At 42.2% G+C, this 27222-nt stretch overlaps 1 protein-coding gene across 1 annotated transcript; it reads right to left on the reverse strand.

Moving 5' to 3' along the window:
- Positions 1 to 16053: 16053 nt before the first annotated feature.
- GJA1 (gap junction protein alpha 1) lies at positions 16054 to 26986 on the reverse strand. Its single transcript, XM_082216574.1, has 2 exons — positions 26691 to 26986; positions 16054 to 19475 (listed from the first exon to the last, which is right to left on the reverse strand). The coding sequence occupies exon 2, from the start codon at positions 19457 to 19459 to the stop codon at positions 18311 to 18313; it is 1149 nt and encodes a 382-aa protein (XP_082072700.1). The 5' UTR covers positions 19460 to 19475; positions 26691 to 26986; the 3' UTR covers positions 16054 to 18310.
- Between the last annotated feature and the right edge of the window lie 236 nt (positions 26987 to 27222).

Below are 27222 nucleotides of genomic sequence, written 5' to 3' on the forward strand. Positions count from 1 at the left end.
GGGATCCCCCCCCCGCCACACACACCAAAAAGTGGATAGAGAAAGATGGGCTGAGTAGGGAAAGCGAAACATTTCTTGAAATTAGCTTATTAGCAAGCATTTTCTCTTTACCACTTGAAAATGGTTAATGAAGCTGAACTGAAGTAGCATGCTCCCTAGTCAATAACATCAGGCAATAGTGCCAAAAGCCCTCTGTCCCGAGAAGTCCATGCTGCTATCAAATGCACTGACCTGTTTTATGACAGAGCTTTGATTGTTTCCCCTCGTCACAGTGACATCCACTGGGAACACAGAGATTATGGTCTGAGCAGCTTAGTTACACTCTGCGAGGCCTGCCTCAGTACTTTTGGAGATATGTGCATACCACTTCTTTTCTAAAACACCTGAAGCTAATCAGATGGCTCAATTGGCGGAACATTCTGACATATTTTTTCCCCTACAGGAGATGTCATATATCATTTAACACGGTGTTCAGTGCACTGCCTGGTTCCATAAGTGCTGTCAGGAATCTGGATACGTGTGTGTGTGTGTGTGTGTGTGTGTGTGTGTGAGAGAGAGAGAGAGAGAGAGAGAGAGAGAGAGATCCTCATTATTATTATTTTAAACTCACAAATGTTATGGTAAATTAAACACGTCTCCTCTACTGAGCAAAGGTGCAGGACTCATGCACAGCTCAATTAGGCTCTGATGTGAGACAAATGTAGTAGAATATTTCCACTTGACAATTGCCTGGTTCTTTGTGGTGCCATGTTTTAGAATACAGTGGTACCTCGGGTTACATACACTTCAGGTTACATACGCTTCAGGTTACATACGCTTCAGGTTACAGACTCTGCTAACCCAGAAATAGTACCTCGGGTTAAGAACTTCGCTTCAGGATGAAAACAAAAATCGTGCTCCGGTGGCGCGGCAGCAGCAGGAGGCCCCATTAGCTAAAGTGGTGCTTCAGGTTAAGAACAGTTTCAGGTTAAGAACAGACCTCCAGAACGAATTAAGTACTTAACCCGAGGTACCACTGTACCAGTATAATGTGTAGGCAGTCTATTCCTCATTTTGGTTTGTAATACATGGGGCCAGGGCTGGGGAGAGGGGAGAGAAAGGAGCTTCTAAACCAGTGGTGGTTCCCAAACTTTTCTGGGGCCTTGTTCCCCCATAAACTCATCTCCAGTGCCTCCTACCCTAGAAAAGCATTAATCAGAATAAGGCAAGACCCACAAAGGAAGATAACAGTGCAATAAAATTCAAAACAGTAGCAATTAATGGCAGATTTCTTCAAAATCCAATAAAAACTTTTGATTCACTTAATTCAGCAAAGCTGATGAACTTGGTCCCGTAATACCAGCTTTTCATATTTGTTTACATTTCCAGTGCTTCCCTACCTCTCCTTTGCATCTTAGCACCCCCTTAGGTAATCCCATTGCCCCCCACCCCAAGGAACAGCTCCTCCCACTTTGGAACCACTGTTTGAAACAATCCCTGGCCTAGTCTGACACTTTGCATTGCAGCTGTTGAGGTGATAAGACACCACAGAAGATAAGAACTTGTTTATCTCACTTATGGCTGTATAGATTATGACATTTCATCAGATACCAGCTTTTTCTCAACTCTGCAGCATTATACAATGAGGAAGACACCTACACAATTCCCTCACCTGTGCTACTCTTAAAAACACAGGTGCGCTGTCTTCCATTGCACCTTCTACCTTAAAACGACATTGGGAGATCATCCCTACTGCTGCCTTGTCCCCTTGGCCAGTACAGCATCTCTCCTTTCTTAAGTCACTGAGGATGAGGTTTGAAGTGGAATAAAAGGAGACAAGGGCTGTTGGGACCAGTATTTATTTGCAATGTATACTGGAGCCTTTATATTCATATAGTGGGAAGCAGGTAGCGTTCCTTGAACTGGAATGGTAGCAACTTCCTTTACAGAATGTTCCTGAGTGCAAAATAGATAGCTGTGCATCAAACAATCCAAGAGACCTTGCTTTAGAGTTGTGTTCTCCCAAATTTCTAAATCGTGTTGTTGTTGTTGTTGTTGTTGTTTCGAGCTCAGCCTTCCTTCAATACAGAGATTATGTAATCAATGCTTTCTTTGTTTTTGCTCTGAATTGTAGTGTCAGCAGGAATTGGATTTCATGAAGGAGGTATGTGCTATGATGAGTTAATATACAAATACGTCAGGATTTGCAAATTACATATATACTGGAGTAAAAAGGGAGGGCATAGCTCAGTGGTGCAGCATCTGCTTTGCCTGAAGAAGGTTCCAAGGTCAATCCCTGGAATCACAAGGCAGGACTGAGAAAGGCCTCTGTCTGATAGCCTGCAGTGCTGTTGCCAGTCAGTGTAGATAATACTGGGCTAGATTTATCAATGGTCTGTCTTGCTATATGGCAGCTTCTTATGTTCCCAGATAGACAGGGCCTTGAAATAATGGAATGTGCAGGGAATGCCTATGTTTGTGACATTTATTTATTTAAATTTTAGTGTCATTTTCCCCCAAGGTGGGTGCTTGCCTCTTCTAAAATTATGTGCATGCACAGCAGCACACTGCTGCAAAAGCCCCATCAGGTTTACATCTGCCTGTGTGTGTTTTATGGCTCGCAAGATGTGAGGATCACAGGAGCGGCCCTGATGCAACCAAGGCATGTGTGTTCATGCAACATGCGAGGAATCATTCGTGTTGTGCTGGCTTGTCTATTTTTGCATGATTGTTCTGTGAGTCACTGTCATCCATGGCAAATAAATGCTATTTTTTGTGCAGCATAAGCAGCTCTCTACAGTATACACATATAGTATAATTAGACTCCAGATGCACTGTTATTAAAGCTCTCCTACAGGTGCTGTTGCTGCTATCGCCACATCTCCCTTTTCTTATTTCAGTACCTGCTGTTGATTCTCTAAGACTTTGGAGGCAAGAATTCTGGGTGCAAAAACCCAGAGTAATCATTTGCAACTAAAGTTATGCCTTTGAAAAAAGAGCAAAGTATTTGGAAAGCTATGCTTGGAGCGCTTTTGTCGTTTGGCAAGGATTTGCAAGTTTGAAATGACTACGCCATGCAAAAATAGATTAACACCTAGAGACTTGTAGTGACTGCAAAATATTTTCATGGTAAAGTCACCAATAGTTTGTTAGCAAGGAAACAGATATTCAAAAAGTTCTCAAAAGGCAAAGAAATCAGGGGAATTTTTTTTTTAAAAAAAAAAAAGCAAAGAGAAGAGCAAGCAGTCCATTGGGAACATATCTTACGTTAGTCCTCCTGAAAACTGAGATGGATGGGAGGTGACTAAGAAGGACACAGCTGTGTTCTTGTGCAATGATATATTTATTTTGACTGTGCCTGAGTCCAGTAAGAAAGAAGCAGTGCTCTTACACAGTCGCCATTCATTTCAGAGGAGTCAACAGAAGACGTTCCTGGGACATCCTATCCAGTAGCTCTCCAACTTCCTTTATACCTTTTATGATAGTGTCTCACTGTCTCAGATACAAGCTGCTTGGAAACTGTTAATGTTTCTGCCCAGGAAATATGTTTAAAGCACGCTTGTGATATAAATATTTGCTAATAGTGTAATGGGCTGAGGTAAGGCCCATGATTCAGCCAAGATCAAATCTAAATTATTTTTCTTTTTGTATAAACACAATCAAAGGCATCCTGCCTGCTTTGTGGTTTTCCTTCTTCATTAGGTCTTTTAATACAGTCGTGTCATCACCCTCCTGAATAAAAGAGACACTTTGACGTCACCTTGCCTGTGTTCATTCTTTGACTGTTTCAATCTAGGGCTACTGAGATTATTTTGAAATTGTTTCGTCTGGCAGCTGCACAGGTTTGTAGGTCCGTCCCCCCATGGTTGTGTATTATCCGCAAGCCACTCTGAGCCAAATTGCAAAGTGGGATATAAAGCTAAGCAACAACACCGCAGACTAAACCTAAAGAGGGTGATTTGGAAAGGTGGTCCTCTTTGTATAATGCAAACTCTCCAAAGATACGTTCCTCCTCTTGCTACTGCATGATTCCTGAGAGCTACAGTGGTCAGGGTGTAGGACTAGGATTGGGATTTGAGACAGGACTAAATGACCTTGGATTTTTGACTGTCAGTCTAACCTAAATCATGGCCCGTGAGTCACGGGGTTCTTGTGAGAGTAAAATAGACATGGGGAGATGAACTCTGAATACTGTATACAGAACACAGGTGATAACATTGACTAGTAGTTAGATCACGTGGCACATTAAAGTTACCTTCCAACCTCTTGCATTAATAGTGTCACAAGTCTGGACTACCTTGCCTAACACAAATGGGCCTGTTGCTCTGCTTGTGTGTCTGCTGTATAGGGAAGTTGATTAAAGATCTTTGTTTATTTGTTTGTTTACGCCATTTACGTGTCACCTCATTGCATATATTTCTTTAGGTAGCTTACAATAAATATGTAAGGAACCATTTTAATGGTCCTTTATAGCCTGGAAATCTCTCCCTTGACTTTGTTGTTGTTGTTTAGTCGTTTAGTCGTGTCCGACTCTTCATGACCCCATGGACCAGAGCACGCCAGGCACTCCTGTCTTCCACTGCCTCCTGCAGTTTGGTCAAACTCATGTTGGTAGCTTTGAGAACACTGTCCAACCATCTCATCCTCAGTTGTCGCCTTCTCCTTGTGCCCTCCATCATTCCCAACATCAGGGTCTTTTCCAGGGAGTCTTCTCTTCTCATGAGGTGGCCAAAGTATTGGAGCCACAGCTTCAGGATCTGTCCTTCCAGTGAGCACTTAGGGCTGATGTAATTAAGAATGGAATAGGTTTGATCTTCTTGCAGTCCATGGGATTCTCAAGAGTCTCCTCCAGCACCATAATTCAAAAGCATCAATTCTTTGGCGATCAGCCTTCTTTATGGTCCAGCTCTTACTTCCATACTATAGCTGGAGTAGAGCAGGGACAGACAGACAGGCAGGCAGGCAGAGTTCTAATAGCGATAGCTCTAAATTTGGACTCAGAGGATTGCAGAGCTTATAGGTTTTTACCTGTACTGTGGACAGCAGGGATACATGCCAGTGGGGAAAGCACTGTTGTGTTCAAGTCATCCTTGTGGGCTTCCCATGGGCATCTGGTTGCCCATTGTGAGAACAAGATGTTGTCTTAGATGGGCCTTTGGCCTGATCCAGCAGATCTTTTCCTATATTCTTTACTATGCCAGATAGCTGCGTAGATCATCTGTTGACCTTACTGTAATGAGTTCATTCTGGGGTAAGGTGGCAGAGGAAATACTCTTCACTGACCAAAAGTGGGACTCTGAGGTAAAAATAAGCCAAGGAAGCTGAGCACAAACAGTTTCTCGGTGGCAGAACCTGAGATATATTGCTGCGTTTATGGTTTTGTGTAATACTTTTGGTTAGCAGGAAAAGAGGATAAAGTTTCTGAAATGACTGGTCCTTAAAATAGAGTGTACGTGAGGCTAAGCCTGTGCTTGTTTCCAGACACAGTATGAGCCACACAGTTACTATGGGGCAGTCGGTCCTTTTAAACACTGTTTGACATGAGACAGTCGCTAGTAGCCTTTTCAGTGATGTCAGAGCCTGTTAAGAAACACTGCTTCTGAACCACACCACACATTCAGCTTTCATGAAGCAAATGAATGCTATTTGGAATAAAGCTCTTTCCTAAAAGCAACATTCTTGGGGAAGAAACATTTATTACGTTAGTATCATCGGAAAGACTGAGCAAGTGAAAACTGCAGGATTGCCCAGCCGTAAGACTCCAACATTTTTAGGTTGTCATTCTCACTTCTAATTCTTTCTGTAAATTCTTTCTGAGTTGATTATATTTCTTTCTAGGATTTCCTCTCTCCTTTTCTGCTCCCCCAAACTTGATGTCACATGTACAAGCATGCAAGTTGCCTCAAACAGCTAACTGCTTGTATATGTTGCTTCCTTTCCAGGCAACAAATGGGAGAGAGACAAATGGGAATCGAGACACAGTGCCAGGAGAGACTCATATGTCACACATGCTTTTCATGCAGAAGGTTCCAGATTTAATCCTTGGCATATCCCCAGTGTGAGTTTCTCAGGTAGGCAGTGCTGTGAAAATCCTCTACTTGAATCCCTCTTTGTCAAAACCATGAAACTATGGTTAGCAGCTTTGGAAAAAGCAGCTGCTTAAACTATCTTCAAATTATGGTTCAAAATCCTAGCTTTTTCCCTGAAGCAGGAAACCATAGTTTGTCTGTCCGGTTAGTTAGAGTCTTCTTGGTTCAATCTCAGTTCACTGAAAAAGGTGTGTGTGTGTGTGTGTGTGCGTGCGCGCGCGCGCGCAAAAAACAAACAAAAGGGAACTTCTGGCTTTAATAAGCCTAGATATGATCATCTGAATGCAGCCACTCCCTCTAATAATGTAAGAAGTGGTATTTACTAAGCCCATATAACTCTTCAGACCTTTTCATAAAATTAGTACTGATCAAGGTTTACATCTTCCCAAGGAGGGGCTGTATAATTTTCAATGCCTTATGGCAATGGAACACACCACTCTTTAATATCCAGCTGGCTTTGGGGCTACATTAGGCTGTCTCTTCTCAACTATCAACTCTCCAGCTGCAGGTTTTGCTTTTTCTGTTGTTGGTATATTTATTTATTTGAGCTTTGAAAACATTTGCAACAAAAAAGCAAGATATGGCCACAAGGTGATGCATGCACTGAAACAATATAAAAATAAAATAATAGCCAACTAAATCCAGCATTCTGCTGAGGGAAATCTGTTAGTCCAGACACATCAGGTAAGATAATCATGAAAATGAAAGGTACTAGCAGAGGGATATTTGGAATTTGAAACCTGATAAGTGAGGATAACATTTTTCTCCGCTAAAAGGAAAGCATATGAACTATCATACACAGAAAGTAGTCATTGGCCCTAACAATGTGCATCTTTCTTTCTCCACCTTAATTATCCTTTAGGGCTGTCTTCTCCCAACCTGGCGCCCACATATTTTAGACTTCAGCTGCTATCAGACAAAACCAGCAGAGCCCAAGGATGATAGGAATTGTGGTCCAAAGTGTCTGGTAAGTACCAAGTTGGAGCATAAGAGCACTCACCAAATTTTAGTTTACTGCTTTAGCGTAAGAAAACACATGGACAGAAGCCCTCATTAAAAAGCCTTCTTTCACACGAAAGAAAAAAAATCCTTATTAATTTCTTCCTTAGATATCCAAAGCAAAAAGGGCTAAAGAAAACTGAGAATCCCCGTGACAAATCTATAGACCTGGAAAATAATTCTGGACATTCTGTAGCCTATTAGACACAAAAAGAGGCTTTCAATTTTTGCGTTGTTAATATGCTAACGTTGGCTTTTTCTTTACTCAGCCATACATCATACATCTATTAAGAACTGAAAGGCCCCTGTTCTGCTCTCTCTATGAAATATTATTAAAAAGTGATGGTGCCTGGTGATTTCCCTTTGTTTCATGTGGCTGAAGAATCTCTTCTTTGTTCTCACCATAGATCATCAGGACCATCTGAAATTATCATATGCGATGACTTGGCACCACATTAAATATATAATGGCTGCAAAGCACTTTGAAGATAAAAAGACCTTGTTTAAATGGGTTGTTATTTATGCAGCATATAAGGAGTCATTGATGGAAACCTTGCTCATAAGCCCTGTTGGGATGCACATGAAAAGGAAGGTTTGGATGAATTCATTGCTTTGTAACACTGTCCGCGCTTCTCTTGCTGCAGCCTAGGAACTGGGAGATCCAGATAACTAGCACCTTGAGTGCCACTTCGGTCTGCCTTAATTATAATGTGCCGCAGAAACGAAAAGCCCAGGCAAGTTTGTGCAACTGTCAAGGGAGAGATAAAATGGCTTCTCCAGCTATTCGGCCCCCAAACTATTTAATTACAATGAGTAACACCTGCAGGCTTCATCCTGAACTGTGCAGCTGGAGAAAGCCTTAAGTACTAGCTTGCTGCTGAAAAGAATGTTCCATAGAACAGGGTGTTCAAAAATATTTAAATACTGCCCTGACAATACAATCCAGTAAGAAAACACATCTCTTTCTCCCAAACCGCAAACAAAAAATAAATGCTAGCACAGACTCCGAGGAAGGGCAGAGAGCTGCTTATTTGGTGTTTCTGGTCACCCAGTCAATAATCCCTGGTCTCCCCATTTTGCATAGGGGATCCTAAAGTTTGAAAGCTAGCTTTGCTTCAATATGGTTGGGGAAAGGAGAATCCCTGTGTCCATTATATGTAGGAACAAGAATAGGGCTCTGTCTTGTGGAAAAAAGAGGGTGGGGGACTAAGCAATTTGTGTGTATATTGTGAAGATTCCTGCTGAAGAGTTTAAAGTCTCCCCTTGCCCCTTGAAATGTGAACAGAACTTGACCAGGCAGGGCCAGCTGAATGGTGGTCCTGCATCTTTCTATTTCCAAACTTTAGAGATGACAGCATATCCACATGAAGTCAAAACAACACCATCCAAACACATCAAGGAGGGATCAGCAGGCCTGGAGGAACACCAAGGTTTTCAGAAGTACAAAAAAATCTTTGGAAGCAAAACAACAACCTCAAAACAGCCCAACGAAGACTGAGGATCCTCAGAGGGCACAGCATGCTGACTGATTGCTGAGGGAGGTAAAGAAAGGGAAAACTTAGCAGGGGAAGTTATAAAGTAATAGAGTCTCCTGGCTGGAACGCTGAGCAGGATCATTACAAGCCTCACCTACAGTATTTTAATTCTAAATGGAGCAAAAAGCAAGGAATCAATAATGTATGCCTTGCTCAATGGGATTTACTCCCAGGTAGCTGTGAATAGGATTGCAGCTTGTGTCTCACCACTCCCTCGCCTCCAGCATCCCGATAGCATTAAAAACACCAGGGATGCTACACTGCTTACCAACAGTCTCAGTCAGCATTTTATGGGCCTGACAAACTCCATTTGTGTCTCTAATCTCAGTGCAGGACGATGTTTTCACATGCTCTGTGCTCCCCTGGCATAATTCTCTGGGTATCTTAGAATCACTGGGCACTTGTACAATTCATTGTTTTGCTTTCATTTCCTGCCCTTGATTTTTGTGGACAAATGTAAACACTGCCTAAAGCCATCCTTATTTTGTCTCATTACATGTGAGGAGTCCAAACAGTTTCTCCCCTTCAATGCCCTATCACCAAAGCTGATGACCTTGATTTAAGGAGGCTTATATGCCCTTGTTCACTTTGGATTGAACTATTGCTGACAAATGAGTTTATAGTTCTCAGGAAGATTCCCAGTCACCTCCCAGCAGAGGACCTTTCTTCTTGACGTAGAAGGCCTGATATCTCCAATGAAATATTATTTCTAGTGAAGTATTACAACAGAGATTATGATCTCTGCTATGGCTTTCAAAGAACTGCCTTCCTCCATGTCTTTGTACATCTGCAAGCTTTTTCTCCTATACAGCTCTTGCTGCAACACATTTCAGACCATCTGCCCTCAGTCACCTCTACTTGCTCCAGCCTTATTCTTCCCCTTGGCAGAGCTAGAAATGGCCACCTGACACTTGGCTTGTTTGAATAGGAAGTGAGAAGGAGGAAGTGAGAATGGAGAATCTTCTCCATTCTCATCTCTCCCTCTTTCTTTAGGTGCTCTGATAAGAATTGACTGGTTTCCACAAGCTGCAGGCCTTACAACAGCTCAAATTATTCGTTCTCAGCTCAGTCAAGTTGTTCAGCGAGTGATATTTAGGGTGTGCATTCTTGTATTTTAAAGAAATTCCTAAACTGGGCTGACTCTGTGGGATACTTTTCATCTTTGCATTCAAAGTTGGCTCTTTTTGTCTTTCCCCCACCCCACCCGCACAAGGCTAACATGGTTGTCCTACTGCATTTATTGCTATTCTGATTTTCCCTCCAAGTTGACTTTTGCTGCAAATTTAACTGCCAATATCAAGCATGTAAGTCTTGCACTGCAGAGATGCAAGAGCCAGTCTGTGAATCAATCTGTTTCCAAACAGCACCATATCCAGTGCCATCTTTCAATGTCATTCTGGAAGTTCAGGCAGTTCTAATCCTTCTAGTATTTTTTCCCTCAAGTCTATCAATCCCTCCTTCCCTTTGCCCCTTGGGTTCTGAAGGGTGTATTTCTGATGCAAAAAGAAAGAGCAAGGTTGCATTCCCTCATTTGTCAGGAGAATGTCATCAACCAGTATGACCAAGGCAGTTTCAGTGCCATTACCAGGCCTGAAAGCAAACTGAAATGGATCCAGAAACTGAGTCTTATCCAGGCTTCCCTAAAGCTGGACTGCCAGCACCCTTTCAAGCCCCATGCCCAGAAAGGGGATATTTGCCACTGGGCAATAGTTGCCCAACACTTCTGGGTTCAGGGAGGTTTTTGCGAGGAGGAGACTGGAGAGTAAGCCCCACTGAGACAGTAGAACTTACTTTAGGGTAAAAAATGCATAGGATTGTGCTGTTCAAATATGCTGATGTAAAGGATTGTGGGGCACATTTCCAGAATGAAGCATTGGGGAGAAAAAGACTAAAGTCAATGGGGAATGATTACATTGGAAACAGACCCTATAATTTACAGGAGCTAAAGAAACATGTTTCTACTCATACATATTAAGCAAATTGCTACTTGATTCTTAGCTGAGATTCAGACAGCTGTGAGGAAATTCTTCAAAGCACATGACACTTGTAGAGAACTGGATTTCTTTGGGCAACCATAAATGTGGAAACAGGGTTGAGAGTTTATAACGCACAAACTAAAACTGGGGAAACGAGTGCTGAAACCTGACATTGTATCACCAACAGATCAAACTGTTGTGCTTATTGACTGCAGCAATTATTTGTGAACAGCCATAGTAAATGGCGTTGTTATTTAAACAGCTGGATTGAGTGATTCCAGAGCCGCTTCAGCTCTGAATTGAACTAGTCTTTAGAATAAAGCGAACTCTGTGGTTCAGGCTAAAGCAGAAACTGAAAATGATTGTTTCAGCTAGGCCTGGCATTTTGTAGGGGCCCTGAATTGTTATTTTTCTAATAACCACAGACAGTATTTTCTTTCTTCCTTTTCCATACACTGAAGAGGAAGAGAAGTGGGGGTAGGAGGAGAAAGATCCATATAATGTAGCTTCTGTAATGGGCCACAGCCGGATTGAACAGAGTTAACAGAAGAACATTACTCATGTTAAGCTAGTAAGTCTATAAGTTCTCTTGCTTTCTCTTGCTTGGAAGTGCGGGTGTCCCTGACGCTTCCACACACCTGAAACAAAGCACAGAAAACTGCTGTCCCAATGAATCATGGGAAGTATAGTTTTTAAGGCTGCTGAGAGTTTTTATCAGACCACTGTTCCCCCCACACAGCTACAGTTCTCAGAGTTCCCTAGGAAGATGAATTGGTTATTAAACCGCTCTGAGAAATGTATGTAGGTGACTCTCAGCTTACCCAAGGGTTACATTCTGGGGGACAGTACATAAAGCCAAAATCACGTATCATCAAAACACATTGGGTGCAATAGTAGGTGGGAGTGCCAAAGTCTTTCCCCCGAGAACCACTAGCTTTCCACCCCTTTTAAATTGTTTTTTTTTTTAATTGCCAAGCGCATATGCAAACAAGTCAAATATGCATAAATTGTGTATGTTCAGATGGGGCCTAAGATTTTTTTAAAAAAATGTAAGCAAGTACTTTTATTTTGGATATGTTTCATAGATTGAATATGTTTCTATAGATTGTCTTCAGGCCTCCGTTTGTGGATATACTAGCCTGGTACCTAATCCACACTTTCTCCCATAGGTGACTCCTTTTCTGAAATACAGTAGCTTCACTGGATTCCCGTTCCTTTCTGGGTCCAATTCCAAGTGCTTAGGTTAGGACCAGGATATCTTCTTACATATGATCCAGCATACATAGTAAGATTTGACAGTGAGGCTCCCCTTCAATATTTACTAATGAGATCTGGTTGAGATAAAGGTGGTGGCCTTCTCAGTAGCCAGGCCCAAAATTGTGGAACTCTGAGGGAGCCTCAGCCCTGAGCCCTTCCTGATGGCTTCCCACCACACCACTTTGCAAAGGCTTTTCTTTTCCAGCAGACCTTTCTCCTGCCAAACTTTTTTTTAAACCTCTGTTTATTGGAGGGTTTGTTTAAACACTTGCTCTTCTCTCTTTATCTTTTATCTTGCGGTTTTATCTCGCAATGTTCTCACTTTAATTATTCTAAGCGCCTCAAGCATTTTGATAGAAAGTTAAAGGAATAAATTATGACAATTAAAGTGATGGCTATCATTATTCCTGAGGCTATAATGCCTAATGCAGTCTTATGCATGTCTACTTCAGTGAGGCTTACTCTCAGGTATGTATGAACAGGATTGTAGTTATAACATATTTTTGTTGGGTGCAAAATAACATATTTTGTTTGGTTTACTTGCTGATTCCAAGTAAGGAAGATGGGTTCCATGTTTTTTCAGAACAGTGTCTGCTTAAACCACTGTGTGCGAGGCAAATAATATATTTAAAGCTCTAAGTACTTAAGACCTGATGTGCCTGTCATCTTTGTCAATGCATTTCATGAGGAACTAGGAGATAAACAACACTCAAAAGTGTCGTTTTCGTTCAGGTTACAAACTTTATGGCAGATCCTTTCAGAAATTCACCAGAGAAAAGAATTTTCACCAGCTGTCAAGGGAAACAGAAACTAGGCATGAAAAAGCATAGTAAGCTATTGCGTTGGCTATTAAGCAGAAAAGTGGATCATAAGGGCAATAGAACAGTTGTTCAGAACTTAACCTTGCAGTCTCCTGATCTGGAGACTGCAGCAAAGAAGGCTAATCTGCAGGCAAGTTAGGGCAGCTTATATAGGCTGTGGCATCATTCCAAGAGCAAGGATTTCGCACACAGGGCTCCTTTCTTCTGGTCCTGCCAGCACAAGTGAGGCAATAATGTCAAAAAGAGTTTCTCTTTCCTAACAAATAGGGTCAATTTACCTTTCGTACTATAAAGGCACCTCACTGTGTTTTATGAACATGGAAAAACAAGCGTAATCTGCTGTGTGCTCCTTTAAAAAAACCTCAGAAACGGCAGTAAGGAAGGTAGCCGAGTCCCAGGTTTGAGCATTTTTAAAGGGACAGCCACATTCTCTTCACTGCAATTTAATAAGCATTCCGTATCTGAGCATCTGTCAGAGACAAAAGGTAAAGTGAGATCAGCCCATGGCGACATGAAACATTTTGTTTCCCAGGCAGGATCATTATTTCTGTGTCTGAGAAAGGCTCCAGAGCCCTCTGTGTGTAAATGGAGTTTACACACATGAAGTTATTTTGCAGTTGAGGAGAAGGAAGGAGAAAGTCCAGCCTCCACTGGTCCCTTCCCTCTCAGATTGTGGGTGCTTCTAGGAGAGTATTGTTGTGGGATTAGTACTCTTCATGCATGCAAATTTTATGCATCATATAATGATGATGGCATCGCAATTACAGTCCATATTCACCACCTCATTTAATCAAGATTTATCCTTTCAGGGGAAAATCCAGTAAATACACCACGTCACACACCCCCCCCAAAAAAAACCCCCATAACTCTATTGTCAATGACAATTTGCAAATTAAGCCTCTATGCAATAGTCACTTATGTGGCTTAGCAGAGGAAGCTAGACCAAAAACAAGCTTTCCCATTGCCTGCCTGGCCCAAGAACCATCAAGTCCTTTCTGTCTTGGACTCCAGCATTAGCCAGCAGCCACTCTACATCAGACAAAAGGCAAGAGAGACCTTTCAGCTGGCCATTGTTAAGCTACAGAATTTGCTCCTTCAAGATATAGTGATGGCCACCAGTTTGGATGGCTTTAAAGGAGGATTAGATACATTCATGGATGATAAGGCTATCCATTGCTATAAACCTTGATGGCTATGTTCCACTTCCACTGTCAGAGGTTGTATGCCTCTGAATACCAGTTTGCTGGAACCAGAAAGAGAAGAGAGTGCTGTTTTACTTGGGAGCAGCTTGCAGGCTTCCCATAGGCTGGCCACTGTGAGAAGAGGATGCTAGACCAGATACACCTTTGGCCTGATGCTGCAAGGCTTCTTGTTATGTTCTTATGTGGTCTGCTTGGGCAACTGTTCACCATGGCTTTCTACTGTTGATTCTCCTTCCCTTTTACTCTCTTTTGTTTTCTTCGGTAAGACCGTAAATCTTCAGGCAGTGGGCACAATCTGCACTTTAAAGGACGGTTCATGCCCACATTATTTTTCAAACGTAGAAATGTCTTACAAAAAACAACAACTCCCTACTCCTGAAATACAAGTTGTCCCTGAGTGAGGATTTTAGATTGCATATATGTATCTGACTAAAGTTGAAATGATAAAAATACATCATAGGATGCAATTATTTTTGCATGACACAATAATTATCATTGCTCTGAAGTGTTCTGAAGAGCCAAAAAAATCAGTGCCTTCCCCTTCAGGTGAAACATTTTGCAATATGTCAGGAAGAGGACTCCAGGCATATTCTGATGTGTGGAACGCAGGAGTGGCAGAAGGAACAGTAAAGACACACATTAATCTTAACAAAGTATAATTCTGAAGCTGACTAGAATCCTGAGTTCTTGGCATAAAGGGGCAATTTTTAAATGATGCACCAGACTCTTAGCTTGCTTTTGTTTTGTGTTTCATAACTTACTCTCTCACACATTCATTCAAATCTAATCCCTAGGAGCGCTACACAAGGTAAGATCAACCTACATTAGAAAAGTGTTGAAATTTTGCCACAGGTGAATTTGTCATTTTTGTCAGGTGGAACCATACTAAAAACAGACAAGAGAACAGCCTGGAACTTCACAGTTCTCTTTCAGTTCTAGAAACTTCTTCATCACAGTAGACACAACCTGACATGTACAGAGGTGTCCTGTGCTGTGTGGTGACTGATCACAGAGGAGACCTGGGCATGGGAGAAACTTCTGGAATTGCCAGACTTGAACCTGAAGGTGTATGATAAGCTTCAAGGAGGAGCTGGGCGTTATATAATCCAAAATGGATTTCAAAAGCAGAATGTTTGGTAGTGGACACCTGAATAGAAAAGCTTGCTCCACCAAACTTTTCCTGGAATGGGAATAAAAGAATGTGCCCATCAGTAACTGAAGGCTTCTCCCCAAATCCTGTGAGGCTTGGCTGTGCTGGGCAGCGGACACTGTTCATCCACACATGAGGATGAAAGGGAATTGGCAGAATGCAGAACCTAAGGTCCAAGTTGGTACATAGAGCTCTATGAATTGCCATGAAGCTGATATCAACAGCTTGGACTGGCCCAAGACCATTTGCTGCCTGAAGTGAAGAATCAGATGGCATCCAAGGCCAGGCATCAGGGGCCCCCTTTGGCCTGAAGCTACTGATCCTGCCCCCCCCAACACCCATATACCCACTCTCCCAATGAGGTATGGTTTTGTTAAAAAAATATCTGTTGCTATGCAGCAGCAGCAGCTGAGCTTGTGCATTTTGGGTAAATTAAGTTGGTAGACAGCCACTGCAGACAGGAGCCAACCTTAGTTCCCATTCAAAAGCAGCAGCTCTGTCCACCCACTGCTGAAATGGTCACCCGGAGGTTGTTAAGTGGCAACACAGCCGTGTCAGGCCGGTGAGGGGCAGCTGGAGCCCATGGGGCCCTCTGCCAGTGCCCAACCTGAACAGCCACTGATGCCCAGTCTGATGCCACCCCCTCCCGTTCCACATGCAGAAGCAGATGGGATTGGCAGAGGAATCTTACTTCAAGGCTTGTGGCAGGACAGTATCCTATGCTGCAGATCTGCAGACTGTCTTCGGGGATGCAGGACAGGCCATGTGGTACACATAGCTCTGTTTACCAACGTCTTACCAATGCTCCTTGCTTGCTTCAGCAACCAGCTCCCCTTCCCTAACTGTAGAGAAGCAAACCAGGACTATGAATTTCTGCCTGTTTCAAAAGGCATTGGCTTTTAGCGTAACTGAGCAGCAAGTGTGTTTTCTCCCCTGCCTCTACAGCATGGGAGATACCTCTGTGATGAAAACTGCAGGCTACGCTGCCTTTTTAATACCTAATTTCAAGTTATACACACACACACACACAAATGACTATTGGCAATTTTATTTATACTAAATTAGACTTTATTGACTAAGGTTTGCTCTCCAGACAAGGTGATTTGATGAACTATGGCGGCATACATGCAATCAATGAGCTTGGCAATGGTTTTAACATGGAATGTCACACAACTTAGTAAAAACCTAGCATATTAACCCAAAACTCTGTACTGGTACACAATGAAACCAAGGCTATGTTCCTTGTGGAACTGTGTTGAAGTATAAGGCACTGCGGTTGAAAAAGAAAATAAAAACTGATATATTTCCTTAGCATATATTTCAAATAAATTAGAATTGTACTCTTTCAGCCTCACTTACACCCCAAACAAAAAAAAATATGTGCAAATATCAAAGCTGTCACTGAGAAGGAATGAACTATCAAAATTGAACTGAACCATGTTATAGTTGAACTGATTTGTAAGTGAATGACAAGCAAGATATGCTTGTTTCTATAAAAACAGATGTAGGCATCATATTATTAGTACAGCTCAAAGCCGTTTGTATAAGGGTCCATTCACACAATCCACTGAGGTTGCAGTTATCAAGTGCTTTCTTTCACATTCCTTTATTCCATCAATGGTGGGATCTATGATGCGTAACCCTAAACTATCATGTGGTAACTGCAGTTACTGTGTGATTTACATGGATGTGTAAATTGTACCCAAGTCTCTCACATTATTGGCAGGCTAACACTCCCCCTCCCCTCCCCCTCCCCACCCCCAGTACTATCATCTCTGTTATTCAAGCATAAGTTAAAACAAGTCAGAGAAATGGACTCAGTAACCTAGCAGGTTTCTTCTTCCTTAATTTCTTTTATGAAGCAAAATAATCGAGAACTTCTGAAGCATGTGACTTTCGGTGTTCTACTCACAATTCAAGCAATGCTTCTATTTGGAATGCAAGTAGAAGTTTTTCAAAGGTTGTCAGGGCTTGGTTCTTAAGATGGCATTCGTAGTTTGTAAAAATGGTAAATTATCCACTACAGGATACATGGGAATAATATTAAGATTCGTAAAACTAACATTTGACTTGTTTGAACTGCTGAAATTATTTAATGTAAACATCATAGTGACCCATAATATCCCAAAATGCTTAAGAATTTTTGTGTGCATATTAGTTTGAGAGTTCATCGACTCCCGGCACCCTTGTCTTTAAAAACAACACAGAAGTAAACACAGATATAAGGGTTCCGACGTATGCACAGATCTCTCTATTAAATAGCAGTTGTAATTTAACTGGATATGTGCATATCAGGGCTCTGGAAAGGGTTGGTGGGGCAGTGACTAGACCTAACCCCAAATGCTGTTGAACTTAGTGGAAGTGTTCCCATCAATTTTAACCACAGTCTAGTTGCTGGGATTCTATCTTCACCATTCACATCTCATTTACGTTAATAGAATTCTGTCATAAATTGGTTTGCTGACAGCAGACAGCATGAAACAAACACAAATTAAACAAATAAAAATGGCTTCAGTGTCCAGCTTTACATTTCACACCTGGGAATGGGTGGCAGGTGCTTGTGATTGTAAGATAACAAGCAATGATGGTGCAGAACAGGGCTTCCAACCTACACTATCAATTAGATTGTTCTGTCTGAAACCCTGGGAACAACTGGGCAAAGCATAGTGGGTGGGCCTTAACTGAAATGTAGATTGATTTATGGATTGATTCCAAGGAATTAAATGATTGAATGTATAGACACAGACAAGTTTATACCAGGAAATTTTCCTTCAAAGTGCACATTAACAATGGAATGTTCTTTATAGGAAAATGATCAAAATCTGACTTAAGACTGCCAGTTATTCAATAAAAGAATACCATCTCCATTTCATCCTGACCAAAAGAATTTTCTCAGATTTAACTTTTGTTTTTAGTATAACAAAAACAAAACTCTTTAGAAAAATCAGCATATTATACACACACATCTCCAGGCATTTTATAACCTTTTCTAAAACAAAACAAAACAAAACAAAACAAACCCAAACCCAGCTACTGTAATGTTGACTAAGTTTTAAAAAAATTAAAATTAGCATTTAAAATTTAAAAAACTGACTACTTTAAATACCAACATGTGCTGTATGTCTCCAAATCACCCCAGCTTCCCACTTTAAAAAAAAATCCCAATGTTTTTTGTTTGTTAAAATCTCCAGGCTGAGATTGTTAAAGTACCACCTCCAATGGAACTGCAGGAACACCACATGTGCATCTTCTAATGCATTTCATATCATAGTTGTGTTAAGTATTACTGTTGCTACAGAGGGTTAGATCTCCAGATCATCAGGTCGAGGTCTGCTGCTGGCTCGACTGCTAGCTCTGCTTGGAGGCCGTTGGTCTACCACCTTCAGAGGTTGTAGCTCATGCCCAGAGCCCATTTTTTTCGTGTTCTCAGGATCATCAGGGAATTCAAAGGGCTGGGCATGTGAATTGGAAATAGTGCTCCCAGCCTGTCCGATCCTGTTCTGCTCAGCGCTGTAATTTGCCCAGTTCTGTTCACTAGCTTGCTTATTGTAGTTACGGCAGGAGGACGAATTGTTCCTGTCTCCAGTAACCAGCTTGTATCCTGGCGGAGACATGGGCGACAAGGGGGCAGTTGGAGAGGAGCAGCCATTGAAGTAGGCGTATTTTGGGGATCCACATTCCTTGGAGGGGCTCATGCCACTGTTGGGAGAGAAAGGGTTGCTTTTTGTCTTCATGCGATCCTTGATGCTCTTGAGGGTGACGTAGAAAATCTCAATGATGTTCAAGCTAAGGGAGACGATAGACACCACCAGCATGAAGATGATGAAGATGGTTTTCTCCGTGGGTCGGGAGAGGAAGCAATCCACCTTGTGTGGGCATGGATATCTCTCACACGTGTAGATGGCGTGCAGGGTGAACCCATAGATGTACCACTGTATGACCACGAATGCGACCTCAAAGAAAGATTTGAAGATGATGCTGATGATGTAGGTGCGAAGCAGCCCCCCGCGCATCTTGACTTTGCCATGCTCTTCAATCCCATACTTGAATTTCTTGATTTCTATTTGTTTGAGGTGGAGGTCTACGTTGACCCCTTCACTTTGAACCACCTTGAGCTCTTCTTCTCTCCTGTTGAGCTTCTCTTCCTTCCGCATCACGTAAAATACGTGTGCCAAGTACATGAGGGTTGGCACGGACACAAAAATGAACTGCAGGACCCAGAAGCGCACATGGGAGATGGGAAACGACTTGTCGTAGCAGACGTTTTCGCAACCAGGCTGCTGGGTGTTGCACCGGAATGCTGACTGCTCGTCTCCCCAAGCAGACTCCACAGCTGTCCCCAGCAGCAAGATTCGGAAAATGAAAAGGACAGAAAGCCACACCTTTCCTCCTGCGGTGGAATAGGCTTGGACTTTGTCAAGGAGCCTTCCCAGAGCACTCCAGTCACCCATCTTCACTGCCTGCTACCTACAGAGAAACAACAAAAATTGCTCAAGTATTGCGTGCTGTACAGTCAAAATAGTGTGCACTTAAAGGGAGATGCATGAGTTGTCACACCTGAATCATGGATTGCAAGAGATATGGTAGCAACTAGAGCTAAAACACAGACTAGAAAATCTACCACTTTCATAAATATGAGTCTAGTTCTAAGCGCCCATAATTCTAGTTCTGAGCATTCTTAACTGGGTCTCAGCAATTTCACATTTGTTTATGTAGTTTATTTCTTTTCATACTATAGATCAAGAAAGAGGTGGGATCTGTGACCTTCTGCATACCATGCATGTGCTTCACCACTAAGTTTACCATCCCAAAGACTGATCATGTACACAACAGATGTTTGTGGGTCATTAAGACTGTAGCCCCTGTCCTGAGCACCTAACATACAACAGTGGGATTTGTGGACATAATTCCACACTGATTTCTCTGCTGGGACAGGTGGCTGGTGCTGTCAGCTTGACAGTGTTCATAACTCATGAAGAGAGGGAGAGACAAGGTGCCTGATATCATTTCCCAAAACAAGTGATTGGTGACATTACATTGTGGTGAATGTTGGAATTTTGCCCCTGCGTAGCATTGTTTTGTGCATGAAGGGTTTCATCAAGAGGCAGAAACCATTTGCGGGAGCTTTAACATGTAGGTCATCCTGGTTGCGTGGGGTGACTATGAATGCAAAGTAGATTTGCAAGCCACAAGTGTTTAAATAGAAAGTTATGAAGCTTGTATTTGAAAGGCTTCCTTTTTCTTCATTCTATCCGAGAGAGAGCCATTCCACTGTCAAGTAATAACTTCTTGATTTCATTAACTAGCTTGGTGCCGATGTTAAAATATGCCATTATGAGACTTCCCTCCAGGCTTAATGGTGTTTTGTTTTTTTCACAGCATAGTGTTATTTCAGATTGAAAGTATGACTGAAAACAAAAGAAGCATTATTGCTAGAAAGTTTTGGATTATTTGTTTTTAATTACATTCCTCTGTGGCCAATTAATATGGGAAGATATATTCCAAGTCTTAGCTGTTTAACTCTATGTCAGCAATATTTCTTTTCAAATTATCAATAATTTTAAAGTTTGTTTTAGTAGTCAAAATGAAGTTTGATTTTTTCTCTAGGCTATACTGTATTTACTTCAGGAGGAAGCATTCCTTGGGTGAATTACTAAAAAGACAAATATTTTTCAACAAAACTATTCACTGCAAATATCCCTAAAGCTCTGCTAGTAGCTCATCAGAAGATTCTAAATAGATACAGTTTTAAAGAGACAAGGAATCCTATCCCCTTTTGGGGGAAATTAGAATGGTATCCAACAACTAAACAGTTACTCTAACGCAACAACTTTTAGCTGCACAATATGACTTCCCCACCCTCTCCTCTCCCTCTACACCTCCTAGATCTGCTCTGGGGTTTCCCTCAACTCTCCTGGGCAGCTTTAGGAGGGCGTGGGGTATATATGTGGAGAGGAGGCAACTCAGAAGTTGCACTGCACAGTGAAAAGCCATGGCATTAGTGTAGGTCTTTAGTTTTATTAATTTTTGAGTGACACTATTTTGATTTAGCAACTAATGAACGAACTCTGCAATTCACAGCATACTTGTTGGGAAATGTGCTCTGTTGAACACAGGGTAGCATTTTTCAGTCAACATGCATGGGATTGAATGGTTTGCATTGAATGGTCTGATCCTGAGCACAAGTCCTGGGTAACACAAGAAGAACTCTGCTGGATCAGATCAAAGGCCAGCATCCTGTTCCCCAAAGTGGCCAACCAGATGCCTCTAGGAAGCTCCACAAGTGGGACATGGGAGCAACGCTGCCTTTGATCCTGCAGATGGCATGTGATCATTGTGAGGAAAGGCCATGGTGAATACACCATGGAAGTAACTCTTGGAATAATATCCACCTTAGCTTTCATATTATAATCCCCACTGAGGACTGAATGTAAATAAATATCAAACCCTGATCCTAAATGTTTAGGTTGGCCCACCTATGATGTTAGCTATGTTCATAACATGCTGTTCCTGCAGTGCTGGCATAAAATCATGCTTTATACTTGTCACACCCTGACTTAATCACTTATGTAGCAACACACTGCAGCATAAATGGTTTTTAAGCATGACTTTCAAAAGCATCTTAATTTCTTGCAAGTCACTTGTTCCGTGTTTGAATATTAACAATGAAGGATTGAAAGTGGAAGAAAGCTAACACTCCCTAGCCCATGAAGGTTTTATATTTGCATGGCAGACTTGCAGGGCCAGCCCAAGACATTCTGCTGCCTGAGTCAGAGCATCAAATGGTGCTCTTTCCTTCTGGCTCAAGTTGAAGTACATAAAATTTAGTCTGAGATCACAGTCAGAAAATCCCACAAGCACCTTTCCTCCTCCATGTCAGTAAAAATACAGTAACAATAAATCTGGGGTTATATTTTAGGAACTTTTACCCAGAGTAAAACTTAATGACCATGGCTAACTTTGGTTTATTAATGTCAATGGTTCTACTCTGAGTAAAAGTTAGTTGAGCACAACCCTCAGTAACTATCAAATTGCTGTCTTTTCAGGACACCGAAATCAACTGCCTATGACAGCTACCTCATTCTGCCTAATGGTAGGGCAGGTCCAGGAGAAATAGAAAATCCAATTTAGTCTCCGTCAATTCAGGATAGATTTCCAAGTCCTATACACACTTACTAGGGCATAAGCAGCATTGAACTGAATGGGACTTCTCAGTACAGTGGTACCTCGGGTTACATACGCTTCAGGTTACAGACGCTGCTAACCCAAAAATATTACCTCAGGTTAAGAACTTTGCTTCAGGATGAGAACAGAAATCGTGCTCCGGTGGCGCAGTGGCAGCAGGAGGCCCCATAAGCCAAAGTGGTGCTTCAGGTTAAGAACAGTTTCAGGCTAAGAACAGACCTCCAGAACGAATTAAGTTCTTAACCTGAGGTACCACTGTAAACATTAACAGGATTATTGATCTTTTGAAGTCATTTGATTGGGAAAAGTTAGCAGAATAACCAATTGAACTTCGATATTTCCAAGTAAATGTGGCTACAATTCAGGAACCAATCGCTGAAAAACCAACTAATGATTTGGCAACGTATAGTTTGGGCAGGTGGAATCCCAGTTTTGTCTGCAGTGGTTTGCAGTGTTGTGCCCAGTGATGACAAGAAGATTTCGGCCGGATTTCTACTGCATTCTATTTCTGCACACAGAAGGCTGCTGCGCTGCTGGCTCAGTCCTTGGGAAGTATCTGTGGAAAATGCAAGGTGCCTTTCCCTGTGCCGCAATCCGGCTCTTGCTCCGCCAGACCAGATGTGAGTTCCACACAGTCAGCACTAGCTCTGCGTCGCTCCCTGTCAGGCACACAGAGACTTCCGGAGACCAGCTCAAGGCAAGCTTTGCATGGGGTGATCCCGAACAACCAGCTGAACGTGCAGCCACTTCACTTGGCTGGTGGCGCAGGATTATTGCATCCCCTGGGGAACTCATGGAGGGAAGTTATGCACACGCTGTGGATGTGTATCCACTGCTTGTGCAACATCTCTGCTTATTTTCCTCCTTTAGAGGCACTGATGTTGTTCCACCAGCCAAACAGGGAAAGAACTGTACATTCTGCTGGCTGTGTGGGACCATCACGTCTGAAGCAACGCATACAAATAACTAGTAGCGATCAGAGGTGCCAGAACAGTAGATCCAGTCTTAAAAGGGGCCTGTCCTTAGTGTCTTTTCAGAAAAAAAGCATGTCATAGAAATAAAATAATGGCAGTACTACTTGGTTAGCGTTTAAGTGACCATATGCAGGAAAAATTTGATCTGCAAACCACAATTGGGAAAGTGAAGCTGTGCCGTGTGCCATAACTTATGGCTCATGTTTTCCAGGGCACACAAGACATTTTCAGTGTTCTAGGATGATGACTGAGCATAATGTCAGAAGGTCAGAAGGAAGGATTTGTCATGGTCCTGAGGGATTGTGGTGGGGAGCATGTGCGCATATTGCAGTTGGCTGGCTAGTTCTTTGGTTCACATAAAATCCTACAGAAAAAACTGGGACTACTTGTGCTTTCAGCCAGCTACCTGTTGGAATTCTAACAGAGTACAAGCATGTGAGATGTAGGCATTTCCAAAGAGTAACCAGGACACAATAAAGAGAGGGTCAGAAATTGCATGAGAACTTCTTCAGAAAAGATATGGGTAGTGATTTACCAATGAGGACCAGGCTGGATATGGAAAATGAGATCTGGTGAGCAGAGAAAAATAACAGAAAATTTCACATGCAAGCCGGAAAAGACATTTTGCCTAGATCTACAGTTGTTGGGTTTTTAAAAAAAAAATATCTAAGGACCCAAAATGCCTTTCCTACTGTCCAACAAGGCTACAAACCCAGATCCAGCTGAGACACTAAAGGTCTTAAATGTGTAGGATTTCACTACAGAGGCAGTGGGCTGCAGTGGTTACAGCAGTGGGCTTGGGCTGCAGAGACTCAGGTTCAAATCCCATTTGAACTACAAAGAACACTGGGTGTCCTTGGGCCAGTCACCTTCTGTCAGCCTGAACTACCCATCAAGGTTGTTGTGAATATTCAATGGGAGATAAGGAACCTTGCATACCTCCTGATCTCTTTGGATCAAGGTGAGATAAAAAGAAATGCAACCAATCACTAAAGGGACTACATTTGGGACCAAAATCAGTATGCAGAGAAATGGGACAATAAGGCTCTTCCCCTTCTTTAGTCCCAAAATTGAATCTCCAAGGTCTGTCCAATAACTGAGAGCGAGGTTTCCCCCCCACACTTTTACCAAAGCATGAGATCAACAGGGAGTCCAGCTAACACCTTGAAGATTAAGGCATAAGGCACCAAGCTCCTTTGTTAGATGCAGGGAGAGTCAAATGCAAGGAGGAAAAGCAGCATGAGGAGTTTCAACTGTGGTACTGAGGTCAACAGCTAAGGAAGCCCTGTAATCATTCATAAAAAGGCCTGCAAACAACATATCAGATAGCCCAATCTATCCATGATTCGAGGAGATTATTTGTTTACTCAGAAATATTACTTGGTGGTGAACAGATGTCATCCATGCAAGTGCCTTTCTACTCAACCCCAAGGAGCATTTCCTTCAAAAACAGCTTGTTTTTCAGGCCAGATAGGAGAGCCATTGCCTGCTGGATGGAACTCTGCGTTTACTTGATTGGCATCTGTTTGAGTGCGTGCATCTTTAAGCAGTAGTAACTCTGAGTAAACCACTTGACTCTGTGGGACTGACTGTGTAGGATATGGGGAGTCAGACTGCAATTCTGAGCTCATTTCTACTGCAAAGTTATAGCAGCAAGACACTCACCAAGGAAGACCCATTAAATACAGGAGGATTGTGCTGCACATCTCCCTGAAATAAATTCTGAGCAAAGATACATAGGCCCCTTTGCTTCTTTGCTCAGTTAACCACTCTCTAAGATTGCTTTTCCTTAAGGCTCACTTTCCACCCCCTCATATAAAATGGGAAGCGTCCCACTTCATAGAGCTTCTCTGAAAGGATGAACAATACAGTTCTTTTGCACGCTTAAAAGTGATGAACAATAATTGCTAATGATTGCTGCTTTATCATGGTTGGTATAGAGTGCATTATTCTTAAAATCTCAGATTTTTTCCCATCATCTCCCCTTGACCCTTTCAAATTCCGCCTGTTCATCCTTCTCCCATTTGTATTCTAGTTAGGTATCATGGCTCAGCGCCAATGTTTAGCTTTGAACACGGCCAACCGCCCCCCCCCAACCTCCAGCAAACATTACTGTAAACAGTTTCAAAGTCTGGAGGCTTCAAAACTCCAGATGTTAATATGGCTGAATGGAAGCTCAAGGCAGGTCAGCTCCTTTTCTCTCCGCCCCCCCCCCCAGCTCCTTCCTCCCTGAGAAACAAACAGATTTCTGAAATCACAGAGACATGTTCCTCTGTTGGTTGACCTTGTTGGCGTTAACAAATCTTTCTGTGAACATTCTTCTGCTTCTAAAACACAATGCACTAGATTGAAGGACTAGCAATGTATACTACAGCAGAACCTGATCGGAGAGGTGAAACTGGGCATAAAAGTGTGTGAAAGTTGAAAGGGGGGGAAGTGATGTTAAAAATCCACTTTTGTTGCCTTGAATTAGTTCTTCCCTTCCTGACAAGAAGCTTACTCATAGCAGGGACTCTGAGAGCCTCCCTGCTATACCTTCAAAAGGAAAAAAACCAGCTTCAGGGTAGATGCCAAGACTCTTTCCTTTCCAATCCTACACTATGGTTTTCATAAGAGGTTGCAGGAATGCAGCTTGATGCAGACAGAGACAATATTCTCTGAAAGACTTTGGTAATACGCAATTTCAGTCTAGAGTAACCAAAAGGTTTCGCAAACATTGCCAGCCTGCGGTGATATAAGATCCCTTCCACACAGTCCATATCTGGGGTTGAACACTAACTGTACAGATTCCCTTGAAATCCCCATCAATTTTTAGCTCAATTGTTCAAAATAGCAAATAAGGAGGAAATAAGCAAAGGTCGCCTGAAAGACATCCCCTTACGAGTTAACAGAAGCCCATGCAGCAGTTGAACAAAGCCCCTAATTAAGGACCTTGCATTGTATGAACTATTAAAGACAAGCCATGATTTCCATATGAAAGTGAAATGTGTGTACGCGTATGCTGAGAGGGGGTATTTGGAAATACTTGAGGTAGGATCTAACTGCTTTAACTTGGTGACCCTTTCAAAGCAACTGAGAGATCACAACACTGTTGTGATGTGATTACTGTGCCCCAAAGTTAGATGCTCTCTCCAGAGAAAGAATTTCTTTTGTTATATGGGGTGAGGTACAATAAAACAGGCTCCCTTGGTAAACGAGATGGAAAAACCTGGCAAATAGAATGTTACAGTGTGAAAATGAAGCACCTAAATCAACTGAAATAAATGATATCTCTCCCCCAAATACATTTCTCTGATAAAATTCAGGTACATTTAAAATGTGCCCCCAAAGAGGGACACCCAGAGGAGTCCTTGCAGCTGTAACAGGATTTATTTATTTTTTTAAGAACAGTAATAAAACTCTTGCACTTAAAATATTCATTTCTTTAAAGTCTGAGGTATCCACAGTCCTCTGAAAAGATTTGCTTGGAACTAACTTGAAGTTAAAAACCCCCGCTCAAACCCAAACCCTTTTCCATCCTTACCTTGCTTGTCAGCAGTGAAGAAAGTCAAACAAAGTTCCTCAGAGGGTTAAAACTCAAAAGGCAGAAACTTCTTCAGGCACCCAACCTGCCTATTTAAACTTTAAAAGTCCCCTGCTCTTTTGTCTTGTGACGTCCTTTCCTTCCCCCTTTCCTGAAAGAAAAGTGCTGAGAACTCATTTAAAAAACAGAGCAAAACAAAAACCCCTTTTTCATCCTAACTTGAAGCGCTGCAAGAGCTTTTAAAAAGTTTTCAAGCCACTAACTGTGAGGGAGGAGGAGAAAAGGAGGGGTGAAAGCATAAGAGGTGGGGCTGCCAAGGAATGGGGAGGAGGAAAGGAGGAGAGAAGGCACAGAAGCTGTAGACAGTATGGGGTGGGGGCAAAGTGGGGAGAGAGAGGGAAAAGGAGAGAGCATCAAAGTGGCTGAGTAAGCACAAACTTGCAAAGAAAGGGGGGTGGGATACATGAAAGAGACCGAACTGGGACGGTATCCAGAGCCGTCTTGCTGTAGGGAAGTGACACAGTTTAATTTA

The sequence above is a fragment of the Podarcis vaucheri genome (genome assembly GCF_965113315.1).
Source record: "Podarcis vaucheri genome assembly, chromosome: 3".
Lineage (NCBI taxonomy): Eukaryota > Metazoa > Chordata > Lepidosauria > Squamata > Lacertidae > Podarcis > Podarcis vaucheri.

Excerpts from the sequence above, each read along its gene's own strand:
- GJA1 (XM_082216574.1), bottom strand. The coding sequence starts at position 19,459 with ATGGGTGACTGGAGTGCTCTGGGAAGGCTCCTTGACAAAGTCCAAGCC.